Source organism: Dipteris shenzhenensis, chromosome 24 (genome assembly GCF_047967505.1).
Source record: "Dipteris shenzhenensis isolate YYH24624 ecotype China chromosome 24, Dip_SZ_1.0, whole genome shotgun sequence".
NCBI lineage: Eukaryota > Viridiplantae > Streptophyta > Polypodiopsida > Gleicheniales > Dipteridaceae > Dipteris > Dipteris shenzhenensis.
In genome coordinates this window covers 28621639-28639480 of record NC_141619.1, presented here as the reverse complement: position 1 = coordinate 28639480, position 17842 = coordinate 28621639, and the positions used below count along the sequence as shown (strand labels likewise).

General features: G+C 47.4%; 1 protein-coding gene across 6 annotated transcripts in view; it reads left to right on the top strand.

Annotated features, from left to right (window-relative positions):
* LOC147886454 (uncharacterized) overlaps window positions 1–17842 on the top strand; it is a 225903-nt gene that overhangs the window by 170847 nt on the left and 37214 nt on the right. For all 6 annotated transcript variants that reach the window (XM_087395193.1, XM_087395191.1, XM_087395192.1 and 3 more), the window contains exons 13-14: window positions 4500–4589; window positions 4683–4758. In XM_087395193.1, the coding sequence (XP_087251319.1) occupies window positions 4500–4589; window positions 4683–4758 (166 nt within the window). The remainder of the gene's footprint in view (window positions 1–4499; window positions 4590–4682; window positions 4759–17842) is intronic.

Sequence of the window (17842 nt, the reverse complement as noted above, 5' to 3'; positions counted from 1 at the left end):
ATTTGAAGATGACAGCTACACCCCCAGAACCTAGTAGTCACTATCCCTCAGTTCCCTCCTATGGGCAGACTCCCATTTGTATCCTGTCACGGTGGGTAGCCCTCTCTCTAGGCTCTCGTGTGTCTCGGTGTAGAAGACCATATCTCTGTTACTGTATGTCTCCAAGAACCCTCCTGGGTTGGACCAAAGGGTGCCATTACAATTCCACACTGCCATCTTGAATTTGTTTTGCATACTCGTCCCATTGTTCAGACACCGTCATGTGCTGTCCCCTTCTCTTGAGCAGCATGCCATCTAATAAACAAACCAAACAAACAGGAATTTGAGTAGTGCGAGTAAACTTGATAGTCCAGTCCTTAACTTACAAACAAAAGATTTTGGCAAACAGAATTTCCACAGATAGACTTTTCACAGAGGGTTCACACAGGTGCCCCTGTTACCCTGGCAGTAGGCGTCACACAGAGAAGGGGGGTTGAGAAGCCCCCGCAATGGCTGAGGGGCTCCTGCGATGCCCGTGATAGCTTGGAGGGGCAGACAATGCTCTGGCGACAACGAGCAGGGTGGAGGCACGCAACAAGGGAGAGAGAGGCTAGGGAGGAAGGAAATGATACTCAAATGAAGACATAGTGGAAAAGCTCACATTCATTCACGAAGTATATAATGACACGTGAAGTAAAAGCCTTTATAGGCTACACGCTCACACACTAGCACCAAGTGCATAAGGGATAATTCCCATGGTGACATGTGGCACTCACACATGAACTAGTACTAGATCTCCTAGTACAACACATCACACATCACATCTCACACACTTTTTGGCTATGATATCTCCAACAATCTCGTGTATGTGCTAGAATTGTGCCTGGAAACATTACTACCCAGAAAGCATCTGCATATAGGGTTGCTGGTTGGACTAGGGAATCAAAGAGGAGTGACCTCGTGTGTACATATGAGCTATAGTAATATGCAATTCTCTGGCTTAAAGCTTTAAAGTTTATCTACATTGCCCATTGCAATTTGCGTCAATGTATATTTCCATTGTCTATGGATTTTTTGTGTGTAAAAGTCTAAAGCTGAAATGGAAATCTTAGAGCTGCTACATCTGGTTATTCTTAGCACATTTTGGTATGTTTCCATGTGATTTGATGACGTGGCGTTCTTGTTCCCGGTCCCTCGATACGTTCCTGTTCCGACTCCCCACTTTTCCGAAACTTTCCCGTTCCCTGGTAACTATGGTGTATGCACAAGTCTCGAAATGATTCCGCTCATAGGGCATGTATACCGACCACTTACTACCTTATCAGTATTTGCTAAATGTTCCCTTCTTGCGCTTGACACAACAAGAGATTCATTATGTCATTAGGGACAATCTATGGCACGTATGTACCCTTAGTTTCCCCACGATCACAGATCTATTGCATAGGGCATGGTATTCCTCCCACAGCCACATGCAACAAAAATAGTTTTCTAGAGAGAGTATTTTCTCCTTCTCAATGAGGACAACTTCTTCTAGGTACCAGGTACCTATAGATTCACCTTTCCCATGAACTACGGATCACCATGCGCCAACTCATGGTTTCATCCCACAGATTCTAGATTGAGGTTGCGCATGAGATTGTTGTCAGACCACATCGAGAACGTGGAGACGATGGAGCATATCCTAATGCGATGCCATAGATACTACAAGATGTGTGGGAGATATCACTGTCTTTTCACCCACGGGGTACACAAACATGGGCAGAGTCATTGTTTAGTTAGACAAAAGATTTGCCTCACTATTTATATGCAGGGCAGAGTTCTTCTTCACAAGAGATGATGTAGTTGGGATATGCCAGTGGGACTTATAGATACACAATGTCAACAAGGGACTGGGCATAGGCCCTGTGAGCACTCACCCCATTTGAGGTACTATTGTTGTAGCATCTCACCTAAAGCCCTCTCACACCATCCTTGGGTACACACTGTAGTGAGGAGACACACATGCCAGTTGTAGATCTCAGATATGTTCTAGAGACACCGTGACTTGGTGGGACCCTAGCTAGGCTCATCATGCTTCTCACTTGGTGTGACCCCAGCTAGGCTCATCAGGCTTCTCATGATTTATACACGACTAAGGATGCCTTGATAAGATCCACTCGCATCACACGGGTTTTTCTTTCCAATTTTCGCAAGCAGCTCATTGGTGGTGTGATAGACACCTCAAGTTGATTTCAGTTCTTCTGGGTCTCATAGGCTTTTCTACCCTTTTGCTAACATTAATGAACCTTCCTTTCTTGGTTTCTTTCTTTCTCTGAAAGGGTATGCCTGGGCCGTAGTGTTGGCAGTTAGCCCTAGCATTCCCTTGCAAGCTAGTTAAAACTTCAATCAACCCTCAACTTGACTTCAATTATTGGTCAACTATTTGGTTGACTTTAGGGCCTATATAGGACACATGCACTTTATTCATATCCATTTGCAAGTACTCTTCGAGTCCACTCAGCTGCTGTTTGCTTTTGCATTCCATTCCACTCCATTGCTCCCCTCACCTAATAGTAGTATCAAAGCTCTAGGTGGTTGCTCCCCTTGTCCTGCTCCCTCATGCTCCATCTTCAGCTTTGTGCCTTTGTCACCCGTTGCTTTTGCTTCGTCTATGTGGACATTGCCGTCAGCCAGCGTGAGTTTGCACCAACTTTGTGCAGGTCGTTGCTCAACCGCCGCCATTTGAGGTTCGTCGATAGACTTTGCCGTACAGATTCTATGTCAGCCCCGCTCACACTGTGTCATATTTGCGCGACCGTTTTGCAACTTCCCGTACATTTGTGCCGTACTGTTTGACCATATGATAGTGCCGTACAATGTCGCGCTGATATTTTCACATGATTGCAATGGGTCCATCCATACGTCAATACGATTGAACACTCCTTGTGCTCACTCGTCCGTGCAGCCTTCTTCAACTGTTTGTACCATCGTACAGCAACTCGTTGTACAATTAATAGTAGTACAACTTTGCAAATTCTCTGCGTTTGCACTGTACGATTTACCAATTTTGGGATTTCTTGCAGTTGACATGTTTCTGTTGCATATTGAATCCACTTGGTGCAGATTCAAGCTATTTGGGATACATTTTGCCTGAAGATTAGAAAAATCTGGGGTGTTTGAGTCTATTTCAGGTAGAATTGCAGAATTTCAAATGGATTTGGGGTTTTTTTCATGCTCTTTGCGTCACATTTGCACCAATCAAAATGACATTGGGCTGATTTGACCCAAAATGTGGGACTTTAAGTCTGATTGGTGGGGCATTGAGTCAAATTTGTAAAATTGTATTGATATTTTGGGCTTTATAGATTTGACCTCTTTTTGGTATATTTGCCCTCTCTAGATCTAGGGCTTTTGCCAGTTTTGCTGATTATTGCAGTGGCATTGCATGGTATAGTTGACATTTGGGGATTTCGAGTCACATTTGCTCAGATTTGCATTAGGCTTCTTTGGTCACTTGGGGATTTTTCAGATATGTCCTCTTTTTGGCACATTCGCCCTCTTCAGAATTTGGGTTTTTGCCAAAATTGCCTTTTCAGCTCTCAGATTGCATGGTAAGATATTATCCTCTCAATTTCACACAGTCAGCTTGTAAGAATTTGGGGCTTTTGCTCATATTATCTAGGGAGAGAGGCACTGTGTGGTTTAGCTAGGAGAGGGGGAATGGGAGCTGAGCGGAGAGGAGAGGGAAAGAGAGAGAGAAAGAGAGAGGCAGAATGAACGAAAGAGAGAGAGGGGTGGCGGGCTGAGCAGAAAGGGTGGGGCTGGGCTGAAGCCGGAGAGGGGTAGGCTGAGCTGAGCAGGAGTGGGCAGAGGCTGAGCAGAAGAAGGCTGGACTGAGCTGCGCAGAAGCAGAGAGGGTCAGACTGAGGGAGAGTTTTAGAGCTGAGCTAAGAGAAAAAGAGAGAGAGAGAGAGAGAGAGAGAAAGAGAGAGAGACTTAGGAAACGTGCATACTGCACTGCAGTAGCACTTGGTCATCAGAGTAAGCATAAAGACAAGATGAAGTAACAAAATTGCAGCGTCTATGCTCTTGCATGAGCTATGTGTGGGAACTGACAGTTATCTAATGGGTGGGTGTAGCCTAATTTTGCAAAACCATTGAAAACTTTTTCTTGGCTTCATGTTTATGGGGTGATGGGCTAAAAAAGGACGTGAGCTAGGAAGGCTAACAGGCTTTGTAAAAGGTTCTTGAAGTATGTGGAACCTCCCTTGATTTGCAGTTGGTCTAAGTTCTTGTAGTTTGAAGTAAACCTTTTTTAAAACTCAATTTTAGCTGAAACCTGAATATGTTTGTGACGTTGGCACAGTGTTCTAAATCTTTTAATCTCGTACCTCACAATTGTGTAACCTTGGTAATGATATATCAGTGGTTTCATTGAGCCCTTAGTGACTGGCATGGATGTGTATGCTTTCTTCTTTTTCACTAGGCCTCATTTTGCTTGTGTTACCTTGCATAAACTTTTTGGGATATATATTGAATAGGGGCACGAACTGCTTCGTCATTGGAGAGAGCAGCTTGACCAGGATAAGAAGACAATACTGTTAAGAAATAACGTGAAGGAACTTCAAAAGGTATTTTTCTATTCATATGCATGTGGATCAAAAAATTCTATCTAATAAGAAAGTGAGCATGAACCTTACAATAAGCTCTTTTGTGACCTTCAGGTGCTTTCAGAAAATTCCATGAAATGTGCAGAGGTTGCAGACCTGGATACGTCCGATTTACGTTTGACAGAAAAGCGTAATTAACAGTCTTTACAATGGTTTGAATCCCTTGAGTTATTAAGGAATTGGTTAAAGGATGCTTTTCCATTTGAAATGTGCGTGCTTGTGCTGTTTGCAGGGTAAAAAGCTTAGCATTATTTTTTTGCAAAAAGAGACTTCTATTTAGTATTAAAGAAAACTGTTAGAGCAAGCTCCATACGAGATACACCGTGCAATGCATGAAAAGCTCAAGAGCCAAAAAGAAAGGATTGGGGCTGATAGTGCCATCTCAATCCAGTAGAAACCTCCGAGAAAAAGGGAGAACCCCTCCAAACTCGAAGAAATACAGTCCTCCTAGAAGAGGCTGCCCGTGAAATGCCGTGCATGCTAGCCCATATGGCTATCAAAGTGTGAATCGTGTTAGTCCAAATACCCGTGAGCACCTGTGATGGGTGTATCTGGGTGCCATCCAAGGCCTCTGTACATCTGGCTCTCCAAATGTGCCAAGAGGAAATGCTAGCCAAAATCTCCCAAGAGGTGTCCACTGAAGCATGCGAAGCTCTGAAGGGAGTAAGTGGTACATCCTAAAGAGAGCAGGGCTCTATCACCTGCTGGCGGATCGAGAGTCCTTAAGAAGGAGGCTCACCCTCATAAAACACTTGGGGCCTAGTAAGGGATAACCATGCGACCGAGCCCCAAGTCACAGTGCCCTCTTACTCACACACAACCTCCGTCCAAGGACCTCCAGCTAGCAAAAATGACGCCACGGCCATATAGCTCCTTCCAAAGCAAACTGTCCGCATAGTAATCCTCCTCAAATCCAGCAGCTCCCAATAAGAGCAATAGCCAGTGCTTTCCACGCTAGTCTGCTACAGCTCGTCGCTCATCTCCACCTTCACGACTTCTCTCATGCTCATAGAGCTCATGGAGCTCACGCCTCTTCAAGGTCCTTCAGCCTGTGTAGTAGCGACGCCTTCCCCATGAAACCAAGAAGCGCATGATGCATACTCTCTGTCGCTCACATGCCTCTCTGTCGCTCACAAGCCTCTGTGTCGCTCTGAACCTCTAGATAGCAGAAGCACCTCAAACAACTACCATAGAGTTTGCTACAAGACTCCAACCAAAACCAATTGTGCCATAAAGTTCGTCAACATGAAGCACCTGGAGCCCATCTACTCCAAGCTCCTCCAGTCGAAATACCAGGCCTGTCACATACACAGTCACCACCACAACCTCCCTAGCTCACAAAGCTCTCTTTGTCAACACACATGATGTCTTCATGCACAGGTTTCAGCTTCCTGCTCACGCACGACCTCCCATCAACAATTGCGAGCCTCTCCAACCTCTCTGATCGTTCCACCTTTATTTCTCCGAGCCCCTACCTACGTAGATTCTTCTAGCGTAAAACTGAATCTGCTCCCAGCCGCCATTTCCACGTAGCTCTAGCTCACAGCCTAGAAGCTCCCCTTCATCCATCACGTAGCCACCTTGCATGTGCAGGATGCCTTCCCAATCAGTCCAGCCACCTCAGCCTAATTTGCCACCTCATCAGTGACATTTTACCACTCTCAAGACATTACCCCAAATCACATTAAATGCACATTTTGGACCTTTAGTCACACAATTCCCACACACATTAGCATGCACATTAAAGCTTGCATGCAACCCCGTACACACACATGAAAAGTCCTTTGACATGGACACCATAACATATCAAATTCCTGTAACATGCAAGTGCGCATTGACTCAGGAAAATATAAAAAAACCCTTCATGACTTCACTTTACATGACCCCAAAAACATTTCGCTTGATCACACGCTAGACACCCTTGCTCTGGAAGTCTGGTACAACCACATTGCATTTCATCATGAAGTCCCTGCAAAACATACTTTATTATCTCAAAAAACTATACATCAGTCCATCATGCTTGTGAAAGAAAAATCCACAAATGCCAAAAGCCCACACCTATCCTAGATGTATACAACTATGTGCCTACCCACAGCTATTTACAGTGCTGAAAAACTTGATACAGATTTTGTCCTATCATCGTGATCTCCACAGGTTCACTGCAATCCCTCCATGAATAGAAAGCCAAAAGAAAAGAGTGATCTTTCTATTTCTGAGGGATTTCCAGAGCGTCCTCCAGAAATTCCTATTCAAATCTGCGGTGATGAAGCAGCTGTCCCAATGGGGGGCTCTGGAGGGAATCCAATTCCTACTGCTCAGCTGGAATCTCTTGGCATTACCAACCGTGAAATGAAAGAAGGGAATCCCCCTCTCTCGGTGCCCATGATCTATTCACTCCCACTCTCCTGGGTCCCACTACAAGCACATGATAGGTGCACCTCCATATAACCACAACCTCCAGGATCCCAGGACCAAGAGCAGAGGGTCAGGGTGTAAGTACCACTGCAAGCCCGCTCCATGGTCCACAAAACTAGCAATACTGACAGGCTGAAAGGCAACCTGTAGAAGAATATCTTCCGTGGATCTAGAGGGTATATCTCCATCCCCAACATCAAAGACCGGTGCATCTTCCCCAAGGCCTTGAGAGCGATCACCTGTAGAGGAACTGCTGTCCTCAAAAAAGCTCCCATCCAAGTCGTGGAAGTAATAGGCATCTCAACTGTCCATTCCATCGGGATGGCTGCATCTATCTGCTGAATCGTGCGTGCTACCCCTCTGAGGTGACTCATGGACTATAGTCTCTAATCCTCAGGTAGCCTGATAAAAGCCTTCCAAGTGCCTACTGTGTAGGCGGGGCCTCTCACCCATCTAGACCACTGCATGTAATGGGAAGTGCCCAGTGGTCTGCCATGCTCATCAAGTATACTATCGTTCCAAATGATCGGCTGCCTATCAATCTCTTCGAGGGTAGAGGGCGGAACCCTTCGAAGAGTGTTTCTGAAGCTCCCCCAAGCTTTCAGGATGGCAGTCATGAGAGGAGAGGTAGGAGATCTGAGAGAGGCGGAAGTAAAAATCCAGCGAGGGCTGTCCACCCAATTATCTCCTAAAGTAGGTGTGCAAGCCTGAATGCGTCCAAAAAAGAAATCCTTTCAAGGTTCCTGCCTAGGCATGAGTTCCCTCACCACCACCTTACAAAGCAATGCCCTGCACTGCAAGTCCGGGTCAATGATATTAAGGCCCCCTTCACATGTAGAAAGAATAATGGTCTCCCAGGCCACCCTCGCTGCAACATCTCCAGTGCCATCAAGTCCACTCCATAAAAAATTCATGATTGGTCTAATGAGCTGAGTGATGCAATCCCTAGACCGGCACCAGCAAGAACACACAAACCAGGCGGTGGCCAAAAGAACCTGGTTCACTACCACAACTCTAGATGCAAGGTCAAGTTCGGCTCAGCTCCAAAAAAGGAGCTTTTTCCTTATACTTTCTAGTACTGGGGCAAACTGCTGTGTTGGAGAGATGCCCAATCCTACCTGGCATCCCAAATATCTGACAGGAGCATCCCTCCGAATCCAAGAAAAGCCAATGTCAACTCCCCAACCTGGAGTGTCCTCATCATTGATCCAAAAACCAATGGATTTATGCAAGTTAATGTGTGCCCCTGCAGCTGAGCAAAAGATATCCAAGGCTGTCCGAAAAGAATCAAGTGACTGCGAAGAGGCCTCAATAAAAATAGCAGTGTCATCAGCCAACTCACAGCCAAGAAGCTCCTGCTCCTGTCTCAAGGGCAATCTCAGCCCATAAAGCTCAGCCTGAGATCTAAGGAAGATACTCGTAGCTTCTGCCACAAAAAGAAAGAGGAAGGGGGCTAAAGGGCATCCCTGACGAATTGATCTGGAAATATGAAACCTGTCACCCCTTACCCCTCCGATCAAAACCTGGCTGTGGGCTGATCTGTAAAGGGAGGCCACCCCTCTAATCTATGCATCTGAAAATTCAAATCGTATAAGAGTGCCCTCAAGAAAACCTCAATCTACTCTGTCATAAGCTTTCTGAAAGTCCAAGAGTAGAACTGCCAGCCTTTGCCTGCTCTGCATAGCCCACTTTGTGGCTTCCCAAAAGGAAAAGATATTATCAAATATGCTCCTGCCATACACAAAGCCTTTCTGAGTATCATGGATGAGGTCTGGAAGAAGGGGCTGCAATCGGATGCTGATCGCCTTCGTAAGGCTTTTGTATAGAGTGCTCAAAAGAGTGATGGGTCTCCAATGGGATTTAAAATTCCAGTTGCCACCTTTCGGGATAAGGTGTAGTCCCTTAGTCAGTGAGTCAGGCATCTCACCAGAGTCCCAAATGCCTTGCAAGGCTGAAGCAATATGATCATCTATCATATCCCAAAAGGCTGTAAAAAAAGATGGAGTAAGACCATCGGAACTAGGGCACTTGCCCTTATGAAGGGCGGAGAGAGCAGTCTTGAACTCTATATTGGTAAAGCGTGCATCAAGTGAGCATATCATCTCTGGTGTGACCAACACATGTAAACTTTGCTAAACTTCATCTCTAGCCACATCTCTGGCCTGTGTGTCAGGATGTTGCATATTCTGCCTCCAGTTGTAGGTTCACATGGTACTTGTTGGATATGTCCTCGAATGGTGCCATCAGTACTCAAAGAGTCAATAAGCTGCCTAACACTCTCTCACTATGTCTGGGACCAAGTGTAGAGAAAAAGTGTTTATTGACTCTCCCTCCCATCTGTATTCAAAAGGACTCCCGTGCATGGAAGGCATACTTTGCTTTCTGATCAAGCAATGTCTGCAAGTGAGCCCTTGCCGCAGCAAGGCGCTTCTCTATCCAAGCATTTGATGGTCGTCTGTGTTACTCCCTCTGCAAGGCTGCCAATTGCCGGCGGATACCAATCTCCCGCCTGAGTACCTCACCTCGTCAAGCACTAGCGACAGAGTGATAAAAGTCGCTGATACTAGCAAGTGTTGTGGCCACATGTGAAGGACCGGCCACCCCCCCTGCATGTGAGGAACCTAGATCTCCAAGATTGCCTCTGTGAGAGTCTCATCTGTGTATAAGGCATCGGGGATCATGATACTATGAGACCGTCCTCTTAGATAGGGCTTTGAGATAGACAAAACTACCGAAAAATGATCGGAAGTGGAAACACCAGGTGCAATGCAAACTGTCCCCCCTCTATCAAGAGCCCAGTCATCCACATAGAATCTGTCAATCCGAGCATGGATAGGCATTTGCACCCTACGGTTCGACCACGAAAACAAAAGTGACTGAGACTGAATATGAAATGCATCATCTGACCAAACATCTCTGCCACTGAACCTGAACAAGAAGGCATCCCAAGCTGATCTCTCGAGGGAATGAATACCACCTTCTTTCCCCCCTTGCTTATCGGATGGTGCCTCAACCATGTTGAAGTCAAGTCCAATAATCCACGAATCTGCAATGTCAGTCCACGAGAGCGACTCTTTCTAAAAAAGAACACGGTCCCCTCTGTTGTTTGGAGCGTAGAGGTTGAGAAAACCAACCTTACGTCCATCAATCAAAAGTAAAACCCACTGGGCCCTGGAGGGGGTGATGGTACCGTGTCCAATGACTAGAGGGAGAATAGAATCTGAAACTAATATGCATGTACTTCCTCTAGTTCCCCAGGCAGGAGGTCAAAAAGTCCTACCTGAAAGTAGCTTACGTGACTTGGAGCAATCTCTTACATCCAATTTGTGTTTCTAAAGAAAAAGAATGTCTAGGGAACCACTTGATATACCTAGATGGAGCTGATTCTTGATCAGCTGTCTGCGATGGCAATGAGGGATGCCGCCCAATCCCTGTATATTCCAATTGGCTATCCTCATCGGCGGGAGGAAGCGGGTTGGAATACCTTACCCGACCTGGTGGCAGAAAAAGAACCCTCCATCGAAGCTGACCTCCTGCCATACACACGAGGTCCAAAGGGAGGAAAGTCTAGAGTTGAGAGAGAGAAAGATCTCTCAATAGGGATGCTGATAACTGGCTCTCCGAAAGTGGAAGATCATCATCTGGGAGGTCAGAGAGGTCCTCAAGAGCGGAAAAGGAGTTCTGCTAAGCGAGTCCTGGGGAGGGGGTCCGAAGGATTCCTAGCGAAGCAGGGAGAGAATGTAAGACCCCCTTCCCTCTATCCATGGAAGGAGGCACCTGTACTAGGTCATGATCAAGAAGTGTTGCGGACAAGGTGCCAACAACCTAGGTTGCTGAGGGAGGTACAGCCTGATTCTGGGTTGGAGTGGAAGAAGGCTCTTGAACACTAGGCTCCAAAGCGTTAGCCTCCTGAGGCTCCAAGGGGATAGCCTCCGAAGCGGTGGAGGTATGATCTGAAGTAGAGGGCCGATCGGATCCCACCGTGGGCCAGAGGTAGTGTGGGGTGCAGGAGGGACTTGAGTAGCCCTAGGAGGAGGGGGAGCCCGTGTCTGAGGCGGTGCATGTGGAGCGGTAGGTCCTGCTCCTGCTCTCTGTCGTAAGCTAATATGAGCTGGTTGCTTTTTGGGCCTCTTTTTCTTCTTTGGGCAATCTCTGGTGAAGTGCCCCGAGGATCTGCAAATCATGCATTGGTCCTGCCGACCTGCAACCTCAAATCTCTGACGGAAGAATGACCCATCGGGTTGCTGTAGCATGATGTGGTCATTTGAAATATTAGGGTCTTGGACAATGACCCTAACCCTGGGTACCCCATCCATCCTGACCGCCTCAGTAGTCGAACAGGGCTCACCAGGAAGAGGGGGGATCTCTGCTACCACACCAAACCTCTCGCCAATAACTGAAAGAAGCTGGTGATAAATTGAGGGGAGATCAGGGAACTTGATGAAAACAGAAACTCCCTGCTTGTCCTCTTCAACTGGGTCAAAGCCCAGTTGAAAAAGGGGAACAAAAAGATCCTCTTGTAGCCTAGAAATAGAATCCCAGCTTGTAGCAAGTCTCTCGTGACATCCGGGGAATCTAGGCACACCTGAAAGAAATCTCGTCCCAACAAACGAACATCATTAAGGTGGGGGGCGAGCTCCTGGGGAAGCGCCGCAAGCATCCAATCTCTAGCCTGTGATCTGGAGGGGTGTGAACCAAAGATGTGTGCGAAGAGGGTCGTGGAACACTCATGCTCCAAGTCCTTTTGCAACTGTTGCAGCTCGTCTTTTGAAAATGTGACGGTTCTCGCGGCCGGTGGGTGCGGTAACGAATTGACTGAATGGGTGCCCATTCATCAATCGAGGTGAGGAAGGCCGACTCAAACACACAAAAAAACTCTGTCCGCTTTCTTGATGCCCAAGAGACCCTTTAAAAAAACGGGCATACACCTGAAGGGAGAGGGTGAAGGAAGGAGGGAGAGAGGAGAGAGAGCAAGAAGGGGGTAGGTTGAAGGAGGAGGGAGGTTGAAGAAGGGGAGAGGGAGGGCAGCAAAGGGGAGGGGACAGCAGGAGGAGAAGGGGAGGCGTGAAGAGGAGAGAGGGAGGGGAGGAGAGAAGGAGGGGGGGAGAGGAGGAGGGGAGAAGTGGCAGCGCGGGGGGGGGGGCAGCGCAGGCAGCAGCGCGGGGGGGGCAGCATAGGCAGCAGCGCGGGGGGGGCAGCGCAGCAGCAGCGCGGGTGGGAAGGGGAGGGGAGGAGAGGGGAAGGGAAGGGGCAGAAGGTAGGGAGGGAGGGGAGGGAGGAGGCAGCAAGGAGGGGAGTTGAAGGGAGGGCAGCAGGAGGCTTAGCGTTATTATAGAATAGTCACCTGGTATTTATCCTATCTAAATAACATGGCAGCTCAAGTACATGCCGAACTTCGAAACATTTAAAGTCACCAGACTCGGTTAAGCTATTGAGGCACACAAAATGTAATATCCATGGTTATGGAAATTTTATTCATTGTGCGTCAAGAAGGAAAATAGCCACCTGCGGCTGATATGGATGTGCCAGGAAATCGGGCCAAAACCACTATTGAAAAGACAGCAGTGCTGTCCACGGATCTCATAGTATATAGGGCATTGAATGCATAGTGATCCTTTGTCTCAGTCTCCTGGATATCACGTAAAGTGCAGATCCATCTCTCTTGAAATCTGCCTGCCCCTTCTAAACCTGTAGCCTATGTGAAGATACCCGGAATTGTCCAATCAAGATCCTCAAAGCATGTGGGAGATGAATCTGGGGGTAGCCCAGTCGTTTGATGAACCCTTCCTTTGAGATCCATAAACAGTGATCTTTGTAGAATCTGAGTTTCACTGAAAGCTCAGTAGGTGCTAACCAAGTCTTGTATGTGGGGAGCTGCAAGAGATCCTTTCTGATGGCATGGTTCACCTCCTGGTTGGCGAATGGAATGGATGGAACCTCAAGGCTATGGCAATTTGTCCATCTATCGCCCGAATCCTGCAAGCCATCTGTGTATCCAAGCATTCCAACTTCTCAGTTCACCCTCCACCTACAATGACATGAATGAATTCAGGGCTAGTAATGGAAGTCTGTGTTGTCCGGATACCATGGTACCAAAGTCCGTGAAAGGAGATAAGTGACCACCTGGAAGACTGCATCAAGCTTTAGAGGGATAGCCCCAAACTTTGCTAGTATGATCTGATGTGGGACTGATGGCTTGCTGAAAAGCATTCAAGGGAGAAGTAGAACCTGAAGTCTCTCAATGCAGGAGTGCCGTACATCCCTGCTAGATGGCCAAGTGAGTCAAAAAGGAGAGACTTGGTTTTGGGATCCCGCAAATCTGAGTGGAAGTACTGCGCTCAAGTCTGGCTAATGTGGCTTACGCATCATGAAGATTGAACCTTGAAAAGTATGTGTAGGATGCAACAATCTCAAACTAAGCCCCATCAAAGGTAAACTTCTCCCTACGTGCAGCCGTTTGGGATGTGTCGAAGATGATCACCTTGGTTTTACCCAAGTTGACCTTCAAATCATGTGTATCGCAGAAAGACTGGAGCAAGTACAATGCTGCTAGAGATCCTCAGCCGAGGAGAACAGGACCGTGTCATCTGCATATAGTAGAATTGGGATCATGGAGCTTACTAATGAGCAATGTGCACCTCCCAGAGCCATGATGAAGTACTCGAGCTCATCGATGTACATGCCAAAGAAAGTCGATGATAGCAGAGCAACCTTGTTTGACTCTAATCATGCTCATGACGTCCTTTGCCCATTCCGTCAAAGTCTTGACACTGTCTGATACCCACTCATATAGTGCACGAATTGCTCAGATAATGTCAGGACTATAAGCTAGATCAAGTAGTCGTCTGAAACGCCAAGCTCATAGTATAGTAGCAAAGGCTTTGCAAAAATCCATAGAGCAACAATAAACTCTTTGCTTCCCTGCTTGGGCCTCCTAAATGATTGCTCTTAGTGTAAAGATGTGGTCCAATGTATCATGATCTGTTCGAAACATTGCCTGTCCAATGATGAAGGAAAGACTAGATGTCATTATCATGTAGGGAATGGGTGATAAGTACGCCTCTATCCTCTACAAGTGGGATATAATCAAAGTCTTGAAGCATAGAGGAGAGGCGGGTGACGTAGGTAGGAGCTAGTGTAGGGTCAAAATGATTCTCTTGGAAAGTAGTGTAAGTGGGACGCGATGTGCTCCGTGGTGGTATGGGGTGGATAAGATAAAGAACATGTGTGTATGATTAACTCTAGGGGAGGAGAATAGAGAAATCTATTATGTCGAGGCCTATGATATAGGCAACTACGTTGGCCCCTCGTCCGTGTGGAAAACAGGTGAGCTTACTGGAAGATGGCCATCTCTCTAGACCATTGTACATGCTCAAGTCATGCATCCTATGCATGTCAATGAATGCATTGCCCAAATGACGTGATCGGGGATCGAGGATTTGCGGATACTTGTGAGAAACCTGCCTCGTGTATATCAATGTCGGGAAGCATAATAAAGTCATGCTAAAAATCAATAATTATTACCTAGCGGTCAGCAATCTTGGTGTTGAAGTCCCCACCGTGACTTGAAAAATCTATTATAAATCGGCGTGAGATACTGTATCGAGATGTCTCTCCATCCTTCCAAGATGAGTCACAAAATGTGACGCCTTTGGATGAAAATAGCACACTGAAATGAAAGTATCTCGCGAAGATTTGCTCGTGATTTGGATCTAGATGAGAATCTAGCGTGTAGGTCATGCCTCTCCACAGTTATCATCCCTGTGAAAGACAGTCTGTGCAGAATTGCTACCCTACTAGATGTAGGTACTTTTCTACCCTCCCTAGTCTCGTCCAAATAGGCCTTCTCCCATGTGCATCCATAGATTGGTGGTATTGGCCACTCTAGGCATTTGTATTGAAAACAATATCTCGTCCTGTGTATGACTTCGAGAAATCCCCTAGCTATGACCATAAGGTTCTGTTACAATTCCAAATAGTGCAGGTGAGTATCTCGGTCTTGCCGGTCTCATAGACTCCTCATCCCTTGTCAACAGGCCACTGCCTAGGTCCAATGAAGAGCTGACTCTCGCATACTACAGCTCACTTCCTCTCCTTATGAGTGGCATCTCGCTGCAATAAGAGGGCTCGCCTCTCCCCTCTACCTGTAGAGGAGTACAGTCCCTTTCCCGTAGGGGTGCATTCCTGCAGAGGGGCACTAGCTAGGCGTGATTGTCTTTGAAACATATCACAAGAGGTTGGGTAGGATCTCAACCACCCCCCCATGCATGCTCAATATGAAGCTTTGTTAACCCCAAGGTGCATGTAACAAAAGTGGCAGCGCCATCTAAAATGGCTGAATTGGGGCGTGTGACCCTGTAGACCTTGATGTTGAGAGCCTTAGTGGCTCTTTCTACTATTGACATAGGGTGGTTGGGTGGTTGAAATGGTTGCCTTCGCAAGCCCCTATCCCACAACATCCACCCACTTGGAGGCCTCCTCAATAGATGTCTCCATCACGACAATGCTCTCCTCCACTGTAGGAATGCTTCTCAGGGTTCCCTTTGTACGGCAATGGAGGTCGTCCACCTCCTTCGAGAGGTAAATCGCCGTTGTCTAGGCTCTGAGGACATCTTGTTATAGGGTCTCTATTTGTCTTTGTGGCTCTTGTATGAAGCATTGTGCTTCATCTCTCGTGCACGGAGCATGTGAACCTTCATAATGATTATCTCCCATGCCTTGGGTGGGATTATGTGTGCTTGGAGTGATGGGTATGGGTAGGGCATGAAAGGGGGCCAAATGATGGGGGCTAGGTGAGTAGTGGGGGATGTAGGCATGGTGGTATGAGAGTAAGGGTGCTGTGGAGAGACCTGGAAAGTGGATGAGGTGAGTGCAGCTGTAGAGGGGAATGGTGGCTGAATGGGGGGTAGAGGTGACAGGTAGGAGGCATAGAATGGCACGGTGGTGTTCGGGTCATTAGTGCGTTCCTGATCCTGAAAATGATGGTGATGCTGTCATCTCCATTGATGGTGCCGTCACCTCCAAAGGTGGTGACGCTGTCACCTCCAGAGATGGAACTCGCACATTGGAGAGCATTGGAGCTGAAGCTAAATCTGGACATAGTAGATCGATGAAGCTGAAGCTAGGGCGATGTTGGGAGCAGGGAGGCGAGTGAGTTGGAGAGAGAGAGAAAGAAAGAAAGAAAGAAATTTTATTAAAGGTCCACGGAAGGCCATACATGGCCTATGAGAGAGAGAGAGAGAGAGGGGCATCGCAGGCCTATGGGACAAGGTACACAAAAAAGCGAACTCATACAAGCCTCAGTGGGCTAAAGCAAAGGGCAGGCTAGGACCCTTGCTGAGTACTAATCTATGCTAACAGAATCATAATCATAATCATGAATAGAAATAGTCAACTGCAACTCCATAGTGGACCAGATCAATCTATCCAGTATCAGGTACGAACTGAAAAACAACTCAGTCTCGGCACTGGGACTCATAAATAAAATCCGAAACCAAAGCCGGGTTTAGTGATGGCTCTCTGGTGGGCTGCGAAGATGTCTCGTATCTGTGTCTTTCGAGTTGAATCACGCTGCGGTGGGGGACGCGGTCTCCTCGCTCTTTGAACTCTCAAGAAGGGCCTTAGCGAGCCCTTTGCCTTGGCCCACAGTGGTCTATATGAGTTACTTGATTCCGTACTTTGTCCCATAGGCCCTCGAGGCCTCTTGCGGACGTTAATATATATTTCTTTCTTTCTTTCTCTGAGCTATGTCTAGAGTGACCCCTCATCTTTGTCGGTCCCCCCTGAGGAAGGTTGTGATAGGTCGGACCTCAATATACTCTGAGGACTCTCTGTCGCGCATGTGGTCTCTGCGTCCCTCTCTCGGTGGTACCGTGTCAGCTGCTGATCCAGACTGCTCTCATGTCAGCTAGCTCCTCCTCCACTCCACTGTGTCCCCGGGCAGACTCAAATGTATAGAAGTCTGTGATGCGTCACTGTGCCTGGTCATCCTCTATGTCCTGTGGTGGTCTGGCCATCCCTTGCTGCTCCGTAATCTGTCACAGTAGTGTCTCCCTGTGGCGATGCATCTCCATCAGATAATGCCCGATACAGACCTAGTCATGGAAATGGATCAGTCGTGATAAATGGATGAAGCCACTCCCTTCCAAGTAGAGATAGTGGTAGCGCCCCTGGATCTCGTAGTAGGTTGGACAAACACAAAGGAAATGCTCCTTTGTCTCAACCGTCCCCAGTGTACATAGCGTGCAGACCTGTTGCTCTGTGGCTATACCTGCTGCTCTCCCAACCTCGATCCGCAATTAATGGGACGAAACCCCCATCTGACCAATGGCAATCCTCAGTGGATGGGAGACTCATCTATCCTCGAGATACTCTCAAGAAGTCGCGGTAGAACTAGGGTCTTGGTCGGGAGCTCCTGGTCCTCCCTCCAAGTGCGAGATGTATGAAGCTGGAGGAGGGGTCTAACCGTATGATATGGTCGATCTCCTCTCTTGGGATCGACTCAGGAGGCGTATCCATGCTTTACTGAAAGGTGGGAAGCCTGTCCATCTAGATACCATGATTGGCAAGCCATGTAGATATGTGTGCATACCATGTGTTTGCCTTGCTATCTGCTAGCTGTCTGGATGACTCTAGGGCCAACCTCGAAAATCTCCAGTGGGGTAAGTCCCAGACTCTGTGGATGAAAGTCATTGTCTGAAAGATGGCGTCAACCTGGAGAGGGGTGTCATGGCAAACTCTACCTGGAGTATCTCATGTGGGACTGAGGGCTTACATCGGATTATCTTGGACCCCATCGT